The following is a 20,288-nucleotide window of genomic DNA, read 5'->3' on the forward strand; positions in this document are numbered from 1 at the left end:
ATTCAGTAAGTGAAGCTTGCATGGTGTTTAGGCTACCACAGTATTATGAAAAAGTTTTTAAAACGAACCAAGAAAAATTGGTGCGGGTCCGCAGGAGTATGGCTGCCTATGTTATAGCATACAAACCTAACTATACCTTGAATACCCACCATGCATTGCTTATGACCTCATTCATTACATCACTAATGATATGTTGAATTACAACATTTATGACATTACTAATGGCAGCACGAATGACAGTGTGGGTTACACCACTGATCACAATATAGATGACATTATCCAATGGATATGAACGTTTTTTAGAAGCTTTTGATACTAGAAGGTATTCAGCAAGGTACACATTGACCCAATACACGGAAGAGTGTAAAACCACTCTGCACATGTTCTTGATAGGAGCAGAATTTAAACCATTTAAACAAGGCTTGCAATTATACTATGACATGTGTTTATAGTTTTCTATAGTACTTCATGACAACAATTTATGTACACAGAAATCTACATGAGAAATATGTATTGAAAGTACAAGCTTGTGTTTTTTTACTATATTTTTGGTAAGAGGCCTTTGAAGACATAATCTTTTGAAATGTACAATTAGGGGTGGGCGGAATTTGCGTAGTCGCGCTACGGAAAATTCCACGAAACGGCAAAAAAACTCAGTGAGCACGCACAATTTTGCGTGTTTGCAACATTTCTTGTTCTGCCCGTTACACTATAGCTGTAACTTAGCAGTCCTTTGAGTAAGCTGTGTCCATCAAATTTATAGTGGTTAAAGGGCGGGAAGACGTTGCATACTGCTAGTGTGTGTGGGGCAGGGCTTCTATGCAAGTTCACCACATGCCTCTTGTTAAAAGGTCAGAGACCGATCAGAGCAGCAGATGAGGTGAGAGAACCTCATGGTCACAGGATCTACGCGGGGATTGTGCTTGAGAAAGTCATGGATGCAAAGACCTCCATCAAGCATCACAGCTAACTTTTGATGATAGATATGGGGAGAAATGCGTTACAGAATTTGAGCTGTAAATCGGGCCAGAAGCATCATGCCAGAATGAATACTCTCTACTGTCTACTGGCGCGGAATGCAGAATTGCTGAAATTTCGCAAATTCCACGAGAGGAACCACATTTACCGCCCATCCCTAATATGTACATCTGTAACACACCGTAGTTGAACTCAGTATTGAACTATTTAAAGAAGTACTTCTTGCTTTTAATTTTTGACTGGTGTCAGAAAGTGCCCTTTTTGTTATGGTCATTCCCACCTTCTGTGAATGATATTTATGTATTTCAACTGCTGTGCACTGGGTCACTGTTAACCTTGCCCCAGTGCCAGTCCACTTTCCCTACACCAAGGTAAAATCTTATAAATGTAACCCAATTGCCACACAATTTGGCACCCCGGAAAGTACCTAATAAATGGTACATTTGGTACTTAGAATATGGGTACCGAAGAGGGTCCCTAAGGCCTACAGCATTTATTATGTCTCGCTAAGGGACCCCCATACAAATTGCATGCAGCCTGCCATTGCAGACTGTGTGTCATGGTGCAAACCATGAGTAAAAACACAAAATGGCTGTGTGTCATGTCAAAGTCACTGCATGCAATGTATGTAAACACCCCTCTAGCAGGCCTTGTAGCCCTAAGGCAGGGTGCATTATATCACATCTGAGAGCATAACTTGAGCAGATTTGCACCTGTGCTGTCGAGTTTAATATCCAGACAATACAAGTGAACAGCAAAGTTATCTTAATTATATAGGCACTGGGCATTAGGAGTTGCCCAACTACAAGATGACTCTACTGAAAGCTGTGGTGTTTGGTATCAAACACCTTGATTTAATAAATCTGTACAGTTGCCAGTACAAGATGTATTATGATATGCACCCATAGCCTCCCCCTGAAAAACCTACCACTATCTAGCGTACTGGCTGAATTGTATTATTCAGCCTGCCTCTACAGGCATGTTTCTGCAGATGAGAGCTCACATTCTCTGAGGTCAGAAACAGTGCCTGCTCTTCAGGAATGTGCTCACACCTCATCCAGCAGGATGGCTAACTATTTAGCGTTTCAGTACCAGGGACTTCAAACCCCCTGCTGCCTTTGACCCTGGCTTCCCTCAGACCTGAGTGATTCTACCCCCTGTCCTGAAGCTCACAGCACTAAGACAGATGGGAAATTAGATTTGCAAGTAGGCGTGTTGCACCACCAGGCTAATCACACCCCTAAGGTGAGCTGCCTGATGTGCTCCATGAAAATAGGAATCTACCCCTTTGTTTTTGGTATAATTATCAACTCTGGGACAGGGTTATGCCCACTCCCCACAAGTTGTGGTCATATAGAGGGTGTAGTGGCTTTACTTCTCTTACCACCCCCAAATTAGGACCACCCCCAAATTAAGTATTTCAGGGGCCCCTTGACACCAAGAACTCAGATAAACCTGACTAAAAAAGAAGAAGGGCAAAGAAAGCCAAAGAATGCTAGAAATGGCTAGCTGTGGACCTGGCACCAATCCCTGCCTGCCTGCTGTTGTCCCAGGAATTGCAATGACCTGGATGTCCTGCAGCTCTGCATCCTCCAAAAGCCTCAGAAGGCTGCCAGTACTTTCCAAACCAGCCAAGATCTCCCTTGAAGTGCAGGAGCCACTTCCTTGCAGCCTGCAGGCACCAACTGAACCGACCTGGTACACTGTCCTGCTGACTGCTGGGTCCACCGCAGCCATGCAGGAAGACATCACCATGCTCCAGAAGGTTATAACTGTCTTTCCACCAAGTGTGAAGATGTTAGGTATCCTAGAAGCAACCCTGCACCAATACCTGGGGTACAGGAATGTTTGTTGCAGCTGAGGCTTGTTTAGCGTCCAGCCAAGACAGACCTACTGAAGTGGGACCTCAGCAACAGCAAGGTCATCATCAATAGTGGCCTTGTTGTAATGTTTTGTTTCTATTCCCCGGCACACCTAAACCTTGAGAGCCTCCAATGCAGGGACACACCAGATATATCACATCTCTCTGCACTGGAGTGCCATAGCCTGAGTCCAAGCCTACTGATGGTGCATCCTAGCCCTAGAGACCCTCAAGAATTGACTCTCCTGTGGGATCTGACAGACCTGTCCCCTAATCCAACCTTGCCGACTTTTTCTGTTACAGGTTTTCTCTACAGAATTCAGCAGTAACATTCAATGCTACCATTGAGACAGAACCTCCGTACAGGGACACACCAGGGCAGGTAAACCAAAACTGTTGGAGGTTCTAAGGCCCTCTGCCCTTATTTACCTAAAGTCCAAGAAAAAAAATGTGTAACACAATTGCAAGGATCTGTTTCTCCCATAGGAAAACATTACCACGTTTGAGGCTCATGCCTCTAATCTGACTGCTGTATTTTCTGTCTTTCTGAAAATCACTAACTCAAAAATTACCTACCTCATCTCATAGAGCTTGGTGCATAAATGAATATAAAAAGCTATGTTATTTTTCTAAATTGGTGTCAGATTTCCTTGTTGAGTGTGTGTCTCATTTATTGACTGTGCAACAAATGCCTAACACTCCCCTCTTGTAAGCCTAAGGCTGCTCTACCACACTACCGCAAATACTCACTTTAGGATTGTTGAAGAAATCCCCTGTATACTAGTAAGAGATACCTGGACTCTCGCTACAGTGCACCTTCTTTCAGCACACTAAATAAAGAGCCATCTTCCTACAACTGGTAACTAAATCTTTCAACATGTAACGTTTACCATACTGAAAGAGACTAGTTTCCAGTATTACAATTTTTGTATATGAGGAGCAGTAGCTAGGATGACGTTCCAGGGATGTGGTCAGTGATGCCATCAATGAGGTGATATGAGATTTTATCAGTGGAGTTACCAATATTGTCATTTAACATATTAGGTGTGATGTAATTTGGAGATCATGTGCATAAGCAGTGCATGTGTGGTGTATATGCTATAAATTTGGTAAGTAAACTATAACTGGTGAATTACTGTGTCATTTTAATTTTTAAAAAGTTATTTTTATCTGAAATAATCTTGCTAAAAACCTTTCTTTCCAACAGAATAATAACTATGAGCTGGCAGTTGATGTTGGCTGTGGAACAGGGGAGAGCACTCGTTTCTTGGCTGCTCATTTTCAGAAGGTGGTTGGGATTGACATCAGCAAGGCTCAGATTGAAGAGGCTAAGAGTGTTGGCGCAACCTCCAATATGTCCTACCTGTAAGTTTACCTCAACTTTTAACAGAGGCTTCATATCAGGTACAAGGTGGTCAGTGCCTTTCAGAGTCACGTAACTGTAACATTGCACAAGCAGTCACATCTGTAGAGGTGGTAGAGCCAGATAAATAAACTTCTGAGACAGTTTGAGAATTTTTGTAAAATATGTTTTACCAACATGAGCATACATTTAATTAGTGTGATCCAAGTCATTTAATACTGTTTGTCACACTCTAGACATCACATGTCTTTATGTCTGGATTTGCTCAAGAGGCTGTAAGCAGAGAGGCTCCTTAAGGTATACCATGGGGAATGGCGGTTGGTGATCTATTAACTTTGCTTGGGTGGAGTTCATCGAGGTCTGCTATGTGGAACTCCATGAAGTGGCTAAAAAACTCTGCAGAGTTCCGCAGGCAGTGGAGTTTGATGGGCACCAGTTTCCCATGTGCAACTTGGAGTACGTCTTTGCATTGCAAATCATGCACGAACAGCACTATGCGGCTCTAATGTGCATCCTGATGTTAGGAATCACATGTGAACTGCACTTCAGGGTTCGGTGTGACTGCATGGTTTACATTCTGACCGCGAACAACGTAATCGCTCAGCCGTATTGTAAACCGACTGAGTCGGTCATAAGGGTGCAGACACGGTCAAGGAGTTTCTGAGTGTCTGGAGGAAGCTTTCTGCCAAACATCGTGATCGGCCCCAAAGTCTGGAGTGGACAAGCTTATGTTAGGCATTTGTGGTTGCACAAGACAAGGCCTGAATGATGACGGTGATGACTGATGCTTTTCATTCTATATCTAAAATGTGGATCACTTTTTAAGTGTGGGTGGGTAAACGGGGTGATTGTGGGCTCTTACTTGCCTCCTTCATTGAGCTGGTGTTGTTGTGAAGTTTCTACAAATCTAAATAGGATCTGTGCATTTAGACAACATAAACTAAGGGTTTGGTGTCTAGACTGATTCCAGATACACCTAATGGATATGTTAGTTTGTTAGCCATGCTAGCTCACAGTGTGTCAGGATGTGTCAGCAGCGCCAAAACAATTATTGCCACTATACTTTAGTACCACCAGCAGGGATAACGGAGTGTAGAGAAGCCCCCCTACTATAAGCTGCACATGAAAGAACAAAGAGAGATAGGGAAAAAAACTCAGGGATTCATTCATAAAAAACAATAGGATGCCCCGTATCGTCAGATACTCACAATATAAAAAGCAGCAATACTCTTAGAGAAGGTTCTGAGACTATCCAATCCCAGAGAGACCATATACTGAGAGACAATGAACTGGAATGCCAGGGAGTTTATGAGCTCACTGAACCCAAGGATGACTACAATCAAAAAAACAAAGTCACAGTAAATGGTGCCTTAAGAGGACTATGAATAGCACCATAAAAGAGCATAGAACGCTGTTAATAGCACAGCATAGTAACAAAGGAGTAAAGTTGTGCAAGCAGTAGTCACGAGCTCAAGTTCAATACCACTGAGAAATTGCACGCCCAACCGCTGTTTGCAAGCACAGCGTAGATTGTAGGCACAGGCTCCAAAAGAGAAGTCAAGCATGGAAATAATTGCAAAAATAAACTGGCTCAAAAAGCAGAAGGAGCACTCCAGCACTTCCTTTCCGAGTGAGGCTAAATACCTGGTGTTTCCAATGTCAGGAAGAAACAGAATCCTCTGACCTTTAATGCAACGCTTCAAACACTTCGGAATGAAGAAATGTCAGCAACGGTGATTAATGTGAGCCTACTGGAATACTCCTCAGAGAAAGCCCGGGCCTCGGAAAGCAATTGCGTTGCTTGACGAAAGGGCTTCAGCAGGAAACAACTAATCCAAACCAGAAATCCAGAGGGAATACCATCCGCTTACTCAAATAAAAAAAAAGGCGAGATTATCAAGCCCCAACCCCAGGAAGGGGAAGGGCTTTATAGCAGCGGAAATCCACGTATCTCCTTCCATCTACCAGCAGTATGTTCCAAAGGATTCTGGGATATGTAATCCACCGTGTGCCATCGTCCAACAGACCTGGTAACATGCATACAGAGGAAAAGAGCCTTAACTGTAGGTGCTGGGAAACCCACCTTTCCTGACCTACGCTGAAGAATCGCGACACAGTGCCACTACGAGCCACCCTTACCAAGGAGCGAATAGATTCTGGCAACATTTCAAACATGACAACCCCGACCCCTCAGAGATCGTGGAAACAGTACAGTACTTTTTGCTCAGTCACTTGTACTCACTTTGTCTCAGAGATCTACACAGAATAAATGGTGGGGATATTTTTCAACAAGCATTTATTGAACCAGCGTAATTCTAGTGTAACATACGTGTGCTGCAGCAAGCATGAGACAGAAATAAATATATACAGTTATAAGCACCAACAGAGTAAAGGTAGAAATCTGCCATAGTGCTAAAACAATGAATAGTTGCAGGCATATAGCTACATGACGGTAATCATGCATACTGCCATGATGCAACTCTAACTAGATGTACCTAAGTTTACCTAGCATGTTTATAAGTTTGCAACCAATAATCACCTTAGGATAAAGCTAACCTCATTACTAAGCATGGGCTGGAAATTCGTTCCGCTCGCGGAATTTGCGGAATTTCCACGATTTCGCGATCCGAAATCGCGGTAAAATCCGCGAATCAGCGGGGATGAATTTTCAGCCAAGCACTTACAGGGTTACAAAAGCAGGTGCAAAAGTTGAAGCTAATTTTTTGTAACCTTTACAGAAGGGTTACAAAGAAATTAACTTCAACTTGGGCACCTGTTGCTGTAAGCCTGTAAGTACTTCCTGGCGCCTCGTTGCCTACTTGCAACTATTCTCTGACCCAGCTCTGACCCTTGAAGTAGGGTCAGAGAATAGTTACAAGTAGGCAATGAGGCGCCTGTCAACAGGAAGCACTGACAGATATAAAAACAAGCATTTGCAATGCAGTACGTCTTGCATTAGGAAAGTTAATCTATTGGGCTAGTAAATGACAATTTTTGTTATTTATGTGTTGGTTTTGAAAATAGCTAAATTAATAGCTTTGTCATTTACAATGCCAATAGTTATAACTTTCGCAAAGGTGACACCTATATCATTTGTAATGCAACATGTTTTGTATTTACGCAACTTAGATGTATTGATATTACAAATTACAATGGCTTTTATTTTTTTAAAATATTTAATACTTAAATAAAAGTGATTGTAATGTATAATGGCAATAGCTTAAACTTTTGTAAATAACTTTTGTGAAGATTATGTTCATTTTTTTTGTTTTTTTTTTGCATGGTACATGAGACAATAGGAATGAATCACATAAACATTAGACATTGTATAATTCAGCCATTCCACTCAGTATCCGAGATCACTATCTTGAAACAGCCACATACCCTAACCGGACAAAAAAAAAAACATTCCTAATTTATAATTACATTGTGGAGTCATACAAAACAGATTTAGACCAAAGGGAAAAGATACGATACATATGAGTAACTCTGATACAAAGCTAAGTATGAGCAGGATTTACATTTCAGGCTCCAAGTACCCCCTCACACACCCCCATATTTGTTCACCGAGCTTTCTCTTTCGATGACCCTTCAGGGCATAAAGACTGTACTCCATATTATAAACTGTAAAAAAACGTGCCCTCCACATTTCAAATGAGGGTAGTTTCTGCTGCTACCAGCAGGAAGCAATACTAAGCCTATATACAGCTGTAGCTAAGAATATTAAATTAACATGTTGTCTTGGTGTACCACTCTCTTCAGATCCCATTTCTACCCCTAAAAGGATCTGCGTGGCTGTCAATCGGAGAGGGGTACCCATTATATCTGGTAAGCATTCATCGACCTGCATTAATAACCTTGCCAACGCTAAGCAGCCAAAAAAAATATGAAGATCATCTGCAGAAGGGTGACCACAGCGGAAACATTTGCCCCTAACATCCCCCGACCACTTTGAAACCTTATCAGGTGTGTAATATAAATTAAATAGTGACTTGAAATGCTGCGCGGATAACTTATCTGAGAGGAACACATTTTTAGCCAATTCTAAAGAAGTTTTAATCTGTATATCTTGCCTACCTAATTTGGTCCCCCATTTGACATTTTGTTGTTCAATATCATTGACCTTCGTACTCAACATATGAACATATAGCACACCTATCCTAGCATTTTTCTTAATATATACTCAAAAGGTACCCTCAGGGGTTCTACCTAGAAGTGTACTATGGGCATGTTTGGCATGTGCATAATATACTTCTAGGTAGAACCGGACGGTAGAGGTGACCCTTATAAAGAGTTATTATACAGAAGATGGTAATCCTGCTGTGATACTGAGAGTCCTCATGCATGATACATGCGGCTAGTTTTCAGAGAAAACCACTCAACAGTCATTTAGCACCTAACTAGGTAAAAGGTCAGCATCAGACCCATTATGAAGGACAATGGTAGGACAGATGTAGGTAAAAGGTCATGCAACTACCAATGCCTATGTTGGGGGAACATAGGGGTTCATAAGAGTGTAGCTTTCACCACATCCACCACATCCACCCCACCACATGTGTGATCCATTGATGGTGTAAATGAAGCCACACATCAATAAATCACACAGCACAGTGGAAGAGGGTTAGGGGTTTGATGAATGGATGAGAAAAGGATTCAGGAGAAGGTTTGACAAAGACAAAGACTACTGTCAATCTGTTGTGGAAGGAAACACAGGAATGAGTAGTACAGTTAAATGCATTACAAGACCCAAGTTATCAGCTATCTAAATGTTTTGTCTTCTAAGTTGGGAGTGAATCCACCCACCTAGTTCTCCAAATATGATTGTTAATGGAAAAATGATACTGTATTGCAAAAATTAGGGAGTAGATCTGCACTCTTCAGTGTCTGTCTGGACTAGGACAGTAGGTAAGCAGGAGTGTGGACCTCAGCTTCTACGTTTTATCTGTGCAGGAAACTAGAAAGCCTGAAGACTGTTAAACAGAAACTGTATATTAGAGTCAAGAAGGACAGAAGAAAGGTAGGCTTCATGAGGAGTGTGTCAACTTAAGAAAACTCAGAAAAAGATCAAAAAAACAAGAGGGACTTTTGTCGCAAGTGCAGAATACACATACACAGCAGTATATCAGAAATAAATGCACCTCTCTCATTTCCCATAGCTGAGTATTAGGCATCAGACTCTTGTTTTACCTTTGAACTGAAGCTGTTGATAAGGTAGGCCCATAGATCCCACCCTGAGTTCCTTCATCCCCTTCCTGATGAGTATCTCCATGCCAGACCTGTCCTTATGACCCAAGTACGATAGACGTGTAGTGCAGTAGAGAAATAGAGTTGCAATAATTGGCATAGGTTTTTATTTGTTATCCAGATTGACTATTGTGACAATTCTGGTCTCCGACGAACCACAAAAAAGGAGAGTAAAATTGCAAGTAAATTTGGCGTATTGTAAAAGGGCCAATCACCTTCAGGGAAAAATTATTGCGTATCACTCAGGCCTCAAAATTTGCAAATCAATCAAATGAAGAATGTTCCCAGATTACAGTTAAACAACATCTTCCATCACTGCCTGCCACCACATGAATCATCAATCATCACTCACATAATCACTCACTCACCTTTGCAATAGTTGTAGTTACCTCTTCCAATCAAAAGCATAGGTTGTTTAGGTATTAGGTCTTCCTCTGTTATGCTTGCAACATGTTAGTATTTGGTATTGGCACACTTGCAATCTTCTTGTGTCCATTCCTATGCAAAAACAATCATCCCTGCAATGCAGGCACCCTTGCAACATGCCTCAAGGCTGTGTGACTTGGCTCACAGCTGCTGTTTGTGCTTTGTCAAAGGGAGAAGGATTGGGCTTTATCTTATAAATGTGGCACACTGCTGTCCTTTTCTTCTGACATGGCAGCACAGCAGGTAGGCATGTTGCCTTGCTGTGCATCAAAATTATTTAAATGAGGCCCCAAGTTTTAAGGCAATTGTTTGACTGTGCATACCCAGCAATGTGGTTATGTCCAATATCTGAAATAAAAGGCTTCCTGTTGTAGGTTGGAAGAAGCAGAATTTGCATCACAACATGAGTGTGAGAATTCTATATGTGCTGTGGGTATTTACAGAGACCACATAATGACACAGGTGGCTTTAAAGATCATCCCCCCTCCCAAAACAAAATGAAAAGATTAAAAAGGCTGAGCCCGGGGCATGGGTCCCACGCCCAAAAAAAGTTTAGAGAAGGTGGGCTAATGGCCCCTCCTAGCTAAACCTTTTTTTTTTAAAAAGGCACCAGCAAGTGGTCAGAGGCCCCACCTCCTTTCTGCACTACTCTGAAAACTCACCTTCTGGTGAACTGCAGGTTATAAAATGCATTTTACTGTACTCCTGAGGTCCACAGGTCTAAAGTGTACTTCTTTCCCAACCAGTAGTACACCAGAAGGTGCGTTTGAAGAGTGGTGGAGAAAGGGGGCATGGCCTCCTACAACCTATTAGCAATCCAGCTGCAAGGGACTTACTGGAGGTAACAGGAGGGGTTGTGTGCTGCCAAGGAGGCAAAGCCCTCTTTTGCCACCACTCTGCAATCAAGCCTCCTGGTGCAGTACTAGTTGTTGAATGAAGTCCTCTTGGAAGCTGAGGGACCTTGCGTGCCTAGAATCCCTCCTGGTACCTCCTGTTACCTCCTGTAAGTCCTACACAGCAGGATTCCTGAGAGGTGGTCAGAGGTCCGCCCCCTTTCTTCACAGCTCTGCTAATGCAACCACTAATTAAAAAACAATAGAAATGTACTGAAAACAACAAGGGTTTCAGGTACACTATACTTAGGAAGTAGCATTCAAAAATTCTTAGAAATTTACAGAAAAAAAACAAAGGTTACAGGGACGTTTTAGTTAGACTCAGTTTGGTACAAAACCATTGAAATGTAGCAGTTTTAGTTAGCTCAGATACATATAACTCCCTAAATGCACTGCTTATCACCTCACACATTACATAACTCATGACGTGGTCAGTGATATCACAGGAAACACCAGTTACAACGGACATATTGCATCGCGCTGCCATTGCAACGCGGCTATTACATCGCGCCCGTCATCGCATCGCATGTCTTCAGGACGCATGCAAGTACATCGCAATAACATGTACATCGTGAACTATTACATCGTATTGCACAATTCAATGGATACATCGTGAACTATGAGCACAACGTTAACGATTGCTATAAACAAGCGTATTAAACAAGCAGCAGAATTGTGTTTAAGCATGAAGACTTTGCTGGCCAGACTTTGGTGCTGTCAGACAAGGTTCGAGCCTCCTATCTTCCCTTCATATCAAAGAGCATATATATTTTATAATTAGGGAAAAATGAAATTAAACAAGCAGCAGAATTGAAAGGAGAATTGTGTTTATTTAATTAAACAAGCGTATTCAAGGAAAGATGAAATTAAACAAGCAGCACAATTGGATACATCGTGAACTATGAGCATTATTTTATTAATTAGAATTGTGTTATTAAATATTACCGTATTCAACCAGCATTCGTGAACTATGAGCAGCAGAATTGTGTTTAAGCACCGGGTTATTGATTGCAATACTGCAACAACAGGTGGTCTGACGGACGTGAACTATTACATCGTATTGCACAATTGAATGGATACATCGTCAACTATGAGCAATATTTTATTAAATATTAGCATGAAAAGCAGATATTCAGCAATTACAGCGTCAATAACTGCACCAACAGGTGGTCTGATGGAAAGCTAGCCAGACTTTGGTGCTGTCAGACAAGGTTCGAGCCTCCTATCTTCCCTTCATATCAAGAGGCTATATATTTTATAATTAATAGCATGAAAAGCGGAATTGCGTATTCAAGCAAAAATGAAAAGCTGAATTGTGTTTATTTTATTAAATATTAACGTAATTCAAGCACAAATGAAATTAAACAAGCAGCATTTGTAAACTATGAGCAGCAGAATTGTGTTTAAGCACCGGTGGGTGGGTGCCTGGATGGGTGGATGGATGGATGGATGGGTGGGTGCCTGGATGGCAATTACAGCGTCAATAACTGCACCAACAGGTGGTCTGACGGAAAGCTAGCCAGACTTTGGTGCTGTCAGACAAGGTTCGAGCCTCCTATCTTCCCTTCATATCAAGAGCATATATATTTTATAATTAATAGCATGAAAAGCAGAATTGCGTATTCAAGCAAAAATGAAAAGCTGAATTGTGTTTATTTTATTAAATATTAACGTATTCAAGCACAAATTAAATTAAACAAGCAGCATTCGTCAACTATGAGCAGCAGAATTGTGTTTAAGCACCGGTGGGTGGGTGCCTGGATGGGTGGATGTATGGATGGATGGGTGGGTGCCTGGATGGATGCATGGGTGGATGTGTGGGTGCCTGGATGGATGGATGGATGGGTGGGTACCTGGATGGGTGGATGGATGAATTGCCTCAGTTGTAGCAGTGTGATGGTCAGTGGTTGTGTAGGTACCGTCATTGGCAGTGTTGGCAGGTGCTATGGGCGGTGCGAGCTGCAGCGGCCTTCTGACAAGGGCCCGGGCACTTGTTTTTTTCTACCAATTAAGCATTGGCAATATATTGGAAAGCTCAGCGGCTCCCGGTCAATGACTAGATATTTGGGGCTAGGAAAGACCCGGCAAGACAACTAGGACGAGCTGCATTTGTCATTCGACTCGATGGCCCTGGTGGTTTGGTCCTAAGCCCCCAGTAACAACGCCCAACGCCCCGGATGTCATGGAGAAGGGGGGGGGAGCTAGTTTGTAAGCTTAAATGGTCACTCAGCAAAGAAACACTGCGGCAGTGAGGGGTGTGGATAAACGAGACTGGGCATTTCTAAATTGTGGGACGAGTGGTCACGGAGCAATATTCTGTCTTTCGGTTGAAGAATACGAGTTAAATAAATCCGAGTTTTTCCTATATTTGCAATTCAGGTACTCATTGGAGACATACGTGGGGGGCGGGATACTCCCCCTACTCTGTCTCCCTCCACTCCCCGCTTCCCCTGGGGAGGCCTGACACCCCTCCCTCCTCCGTGTGACATTGTTAGTCTTTGCCGTAGGACTCCTGACAGCTCAATTTTCTCTCCACCACCCCTGCTTCTGTTTCATTTCTCTCCATCTGTCAGCCCGCCCATGTGTCCCCGTCTGTAACCCTCACCCCCACCGCCTGAGCGTGCCTGCAGAGTGGTCTGCCACAGTGCCACTCTCCCGGTGTCTGCCAGCCCGTGCCCTACCCCAGCGTCTGTCGGGTTTCACCTACCTCTCTCAATGTCTGTTAGTCTGTCCCACCCCAGTATCTCCCCCCACCCACACACACACACACACTTCCTCCTTCTGTGGCTGTCATCGGCCGTCTTCCCTTCCTCGCTCATTCCAGAGGCTGTCAGTCAAAGTATTCACTCACCTGCCAGCTGCCAGCCAAGCCACAAAGAAGCCTCTCTTTACCAGCACTCCCTCCGCCCACCTGCCAGAGCACCCAGCGCTGGAGTCATTTTATTATGTTTGAGTTTTAGGGGTGAAGGGGGTGGGTGCTGGGGAAGGGGGGTGGGGGGGCGGAGGAGGCATCCCTTTACTTTACACAGAAGCATCTTAGGATGGGGAGGTATGGGAGAGAAGTTAAATGCCTGGGTTAACTACTGGAACAGATGAGAGGGCAAATGATATACGATAAACATTCAAATGTCCCTGAGGTAAACATACATTAAAGGCAGATAGCAGCGATATGAGAGGGGAGGAGAAATGTAAATACCACAGCGGTGTACATTAAGAGAAGGACGTGCATCTCGGATATTATTTGAGTGCAAGATGGAGTGGGGAAGCAGTAGGCTGTTCTCTGCAGGCAGTAGATGCAAGTATTAGCCCCTCAGCAGACTTATAGGAGGACTGTGGATGCAGTGGACTCATGTAACCTGCGTCTTGTATGTTTGAAATTGGCTGGGTGCTCCCGATCACCCTTCTTGGGCGCTAAGTAAAACTGTTGCTACAGAATACCATGCATATTGAATATATACCCCCCACCCCCCGAACAACCCATTGGCTATCACGAATTTGAACGTGCGGGCTAAACCATCGCGTTGTCATGTCGCGCGATGTAAGGTCGCCGATGTGACACGCAATTCTATTGCATGGCCGCATTTGCGTTGCAACATTGTGCGATGCTAAAATGGCCGATGTGACTGCATTTGCGATGTAGTGACGGCGATGTAAATTACCACGATACGATTAAGTGCGATGGATCGTCATACAACCGTGATATCACTGATGACATCTCAAATGACATCACTGATGACATCATCCACAAGAATGTATGACATGACAATATGGTCTTTACACCGCAATACGTTTACAAAGCAGTCATTACAATGCAAGTTGTTACAACGACTTGCTCTAGTGGCGCTGGACTAGTATGATTTATTTTTTCTAAATCCAGCCTACAGAACAGAACTTGTTGTAATAGTAAATCGTACTGTTCCTTAGTGTATAGCGCCATTCAGGCCATGTCATTGTAACGACTTTTGTTGTAATGGCCACGTTGAAACGTATCATGGTTGTAATGGATGTCTGCCCATCCACAAAATCAAAAACACAACCTCTTGCACTCCCACACAACCATTCACAAACCAATTCACAGACACCTACCAGTACTTATATACTCACTCAATGATTCGTTGATCTAAACACATCTTCACTCACTCAGCCATACAGCCATTCATACACCCACTTTTTCACTAATACAGCCACTGATATATCCCTCATATACCCCTATAGCCACTCACACACGGGGTCAGTCACCCATAGAAATACTATTATACCTACTCAATCACCCACATAGTCAATCACACAGCCACTTAATTACATATATAGTTACACACTCACCCACTTACTTACTCATACAGATACTAACACATACTCACTCTCCTATAAAGTCACTGACACAAGCACACACTCACCCATACAGCTAATCTCACATTTACTCACTCACCCATGCATTCACTCATATCACTCATCCCTCATTTATACTGCCTTTCACATGCCTAGATACTCACCCCTATACCCCTGGCACATCCACTAAATCACCCTCATACATGCTCTCACTAATGCATACAACCACTGACTCAACAACTCATTCATCCATACATATAGTCATACACCCAACACAGACACTCACTCACCCATACAGCTACTCACATAGATACTCACACACCTATACAGCCACTTAGACACCAACTGACAGTGTGACAGTGTGAGGATTGTATGAGTGAATGAGTGAATGAGTGAGGCAAAGATGATTAAATGAGTGCATGAGTGGTGAATATGCGTTAGAAGGAGGACATGACTGGTAAATGGGTGTTAGAATGGGTGCATGTGAGGTACATGAATATCTCAATGTAGTTCTATACCCATCAAGTACTCACATACACATTCACATAACCAGAGAATCACTTACATATTCATTCACATAACCACACAAGCACTCATACATCCTCTCACTCACCGAAACAGCCTTTCCCAAATACAATTGATCTCTATATAGCCACTCACACACCTATTCACTTAACAAAACACCCACTCACTCACCCATACAGCCACTGATACAAATACTTGCTCACAAATACAGCTACTGATACAGCAACTCACTCACCCACACAGCAATTCATAAACACACACGTATGCACCCATACTATCACTCACAGAACCATACATAAGGATACGTACATTCACACAGCTACTTACATAATATATGATAGAAGCAGTGTTACTCAGTAGTAGTTCACCTAGCATATTCATTTACCTCTTGTAGTACATTAGAATATATGATTACCAATCATGATCTCTAAGAAAATACTTACACTCACTGAATGATATCATCAGTTATGTTATTTTAAGATGTCATCATGGATGTCACTGACCATGTAATTAGTGATCTAATATGTGAGGTTATAAGTAGCGCAATGCAGGCTGTAAGTTATAGCTAGCTCAGGTAACTATAACTGCTGAATTTGACTGATTTTCAACTAGTGAAATCTAAGCCTAACTATAAAGTCTCAGTAAACTTAATTTTTTTAGCAAAAACAAAAAGAAGATATGTATGTATACGTCAAGCAAATATATATGTATACAAATAGATAGATGGATATATAGAAAAATAAATTGATAGAAAGATAAATAGATAGACAGATAGATATATTGACTGAAAAACCAAAGGTTGCATGAACATTATAGTTAGGAAATGGAATTTAAGTGTTCCTTAATGGTTCCTCTAACAAATGTACCTTGTGCAATGTTTCGATCCAAGATCTCACCCATGTCTTATTTATATGTCCGGCTTTGAAAAAATCCCGTCGTAAATGGGTGAGACCAATTTGTTTAGAACTTGGAATTTTATCTGCTGGTGCCTTTTCTGATGCCATTCTTTCGCCCCCTAATGAAATATTCTGTTCTAGAATCTTCAACTTTTTTAAATGCTTCTTAGATTTGTATTAATCATGTCTATAAGTTTCTCTTTTTGTATACTATTGGAGTGTTATTGTGTATGTAAATTTTATGTGGACCTCTTACGAGTTCCAAAACATAAATAAATAAACTAAACTAAACTAAACTAAACTTGACTGAAAAACCAAAGGTTGCATGAACATTATAGTTAGGAAATGGAATTTAACAATACTTAGAAATTCACTGGAAAAAAAATGTTACAGGGACATTATGGTTAAGCTCAGGTTGCACTCGCACACAACCAGTGAAATTTAGCATTTATAGTTATTGAGCTAACTATAACTCATGCCCGCACAATGTTCTGATTATGATCTCACATATTGCATCACTCATGACATGGTCAGTGATATCACTGATGACATGTCAAATGACATCTCAAATGACATCACTGCACAAGTCCCCTTCCCTGGTTAATTCCTTCTACGGGGACCCCATCCCCATGACCCAACCTTTCATTTTTGGAGATTTTTTTTTGTTAAAGGGAGGGGGGCACTCAGCACCCTTCCAGGGCAAATTATAGCCTGAGGGCTTACATCCCCTTGGGCCTGCCCCTTATTTATTTATTTATTTAAAAAGAGATGAGGGCCTCACCGCCCTACTCTCAGACTGATTTTGCCTTCGGGATACCTTAATTCAGGGCTAGGCATCTACTGTGGGTACCTTTATCCCACCTATAGCACCCATTCTCATCTGCTGAAGATGGGGGGGGAGCCTCAAGTCCCCCGCAGTGGAGCCAGCCCAGTGGAATGGGTGGTCCCCAGGGATATTTATGCCCCTCTCCATTACAGGATACAATACCAGGGAGGGCAGGTCGCTCGGGCTTGGGGAGCCATGCGGACCCCCACTTTAATTTTTACCAATTGCCCTGGGAAGGTAGCGACCCAGGGGCTTTGGGGGGGGAAGCCCCCTGCAATAATTTTATATTTAGTCCGGAGGAGGTGGTGGTCCCAGGACTGTCGGGGCCATATTCCCTACCCACATTTATGTAATGTTTTGTCCCTGGGGAGGTGGTGGTTACTGGGGCTGGGGGGTTCACGTTGCCCCTCATTAATAAATGATAAAACCATGGGGAGGTGGCTGCCTTTGGGTGCACACAGCCTCTCCATATTTTCACCTGCAAAACCCCATGGAGCTGGTGGTCCCTGGGACAGGGGATGTCTGAGAAGCCCCTCATTTAATAATAAAATATGTCCCTGGGAGGTGGTGGTCCCCAGGGTGTGGAAGTGGCATGCAGGCTCCCCTTGCATAATGTAAATCAGAAACCCCAAGGAGTTGGTGGCCTCCAGGATTAGAGTGTTGACAGACAATCACATTTTAGTAGGATTCGCAAGTCCACTGCACAGACTTGCATCCCCAGATATCTACATTTAAAAAAAATGAAATACCTCAAATAATGACAAACAGATTTACACTATTTCACAAAAGGCATGCTTTCTGCACCAACATGTAGCTTTCTGCAAAATTTGGTGTAATCCCTTTTAGCAGTTTGGCGTGTAGTTGTGTTAAAAAATGTAAAATCCCCATTAACATAACATGGGGAAAACAGGTTTTGGTGTTATATTCCCCGGTTAGGCCCATGTAACAAAGCAGCTTATTTATTTACGTTTTCCTGTTTTTTATCAGTGAACATTTGCTCATATTTGCGCGAGTGACAACATTGGATTTGTTTCTCCAAAACTAAGGTTGTTTACACATCTTGCTGTGCACAACATTATCAGAATGCCCAAACCATCATGTACAAGGTCCATTCTTACACAACGTTCAAATGTCATCTCTATTTTTATCCAGGGGGCGACAGGACTATCTGCATATCCATAAAATTAGTAATCTATACCCGCTCTGGAAGGCTGCTTTCTATTATAAAAGATGAGCATCCCAATAGATTAGAAGAGGAGGCAGTTCAACAAACACCGAGGGTTCTTGCATGCTGAGAATTCATCATGCAGCTGTCTGATACCTCGTGAGTGGAGTCCAGTTTGTGACCAAGACAGGGTCCTTCTTTCTCTCCCATCATGTAATGGGGTTGGATCGTCCCTTCGGAGGTTTCTTGGCTAAACACCTGCACACACTCTAGATACACTTAGAGTAGGGTTTGCCTAGTAGGAGTACGCTATGGGTTTGCCTTGTATTATATGCCTGTATATATGCACTGTTTTAGCACCATGGTAGAACTAGTTCTACTATTTACTCTTTTGGTGGTCGTAATCACTTTTATCTGCCTCTGTCTATTAATCATTGCTCACATGTAATTTATACAAGAATAACTTGTGTTCAGGGTTTTCATGTTCAGTGGTTCCCAGAAACCAATTGCTCCCTTGTAAGGTTCAGGGGAGCTTACGGTGGCACTGTACTGTATTGTAAATGGTATTTTAAATGCATTTATAAAGCACTTACTACCCCTGACAAGGTTTTAAAGCACTTTTTCGATGAGTAGCACTCTACTCTGGATTAACAGATTAATTGTGAATTAGTATAGTGAAATATGAAGGTTTTTTGAGTGGTGTTTGTTAGTCAGTTATTTGATTTGAGAAGGACAGTGGAAGGATAGAAGATTAGCATTTATATATCGCTTGATACCCCTTATTGAGTATTGAAACACTTTTTTGGTGAGTGCCATGCTACTCTAGAACCCATAAAGTATTAGTCGTGAATTAGTATAGTGAAATATGAATTTAATTTGAGTAGTGGACACAATAGTCTGTCATTTGGATTTAAAAAGGTAGTGAAGGGATAGAACAGGAAGCATTTAGAAATCTTTTTTTTTTTGGATCTCATAGCAGTTAGAGGAGGCTTGGGATGAGTAAAAGGGAGGTGGCGGGGAAGTGTCAGAGGAAAGGGTGTAGAAAGGCTTGTCTTGGGATATCGGAATAGTAAACAGGGCATGAGATGATGCAAGGAGGGGTAGAGTATTGAAGTGTTTAGAATGTGTTGTTTTGGGGATTTTGGTTTGGGGTTTGGGATGAATGAGAGTTTGGAGATAGAGGATATATAGATAGAGGTATATGGTGAGAAATAAGGTAGTAAATTAGAAAGAGTAGTAGAAAGAACTTTCAGATGAGTCAGGGAGTTTAGGTACATGAGATATTGAGTGAGGTACAGGGTGAGAAATAGGGTAGTGTATTTGATATGCTGAATTAGAAGAAAAGTAATACATATACAGATCCATAAGTACATAGAAGGTGTATAGAAGTGTAAAGGGAGTTAGTATATGTATAGGTAGATCAAAGATGCATTAAATAAACTCAGGCTTTCAAGTGCTGTTGTACTTTAAATGTATTTGATTTATTTATATAGATGTTTTTGTAATTCAATAGTGAAGCAATCATATATGAATAGTTATGATAAAATATGTATTTATTTATACACTCACATATATACATATTGAAAATAGAATAATGTAACTATCAGTAATATGTACGTTTGCTAAGAAGAACTAATGAATATATTCATTTATCTTTTAAACATTATTATTCTACACATTTATGCAAAGCATAACATATATAGGCATATGTCTGTAGTACACATGCATGCTTATATACAGAGGGATATGCTGTATATTTCTGTTTGTGTATAATGGTTATGT

At 41.9% G+C, this 20,288-nt stretch overlaps 1 protein-coding gene across 1 annotated transcript in view; it reads left to right on the top strand.

The window, feature by feature from the left end:
- Positions 1-20,288, top strand: part of LOC147701319 (putative methyltransferase DDB_G0268948) — a 339,388-nt gene that overhangs the window by 96,693 nt on the left and 222,407 nt on the right. Inside the window, exon 4 of the mRNA XM_086928627.1 lies at positions 4,047-4,204. Within this exon, the coding sequence (XP_086784753.1) occupies positions 4,047-4,204 (158 nt within the window). The remainder of the gene's footprint in view (positions 1-4,046; positions 4,205-20,288) is intronic.

Source organism: Lissotriton vulgaris, chromosome 7 (assembly GCF_964263255.1).
Source record: "Lissotriton vulgaris chromosome 7, aLisVul1.2, whole genome shotgun sequence".
NCBI classification, from domain to species: Eukaryota; Metazoa; Chordata; class Amphibia; order Caudata; family Salamandridae; genus Lissotriton; species Lissotriton vulgaris.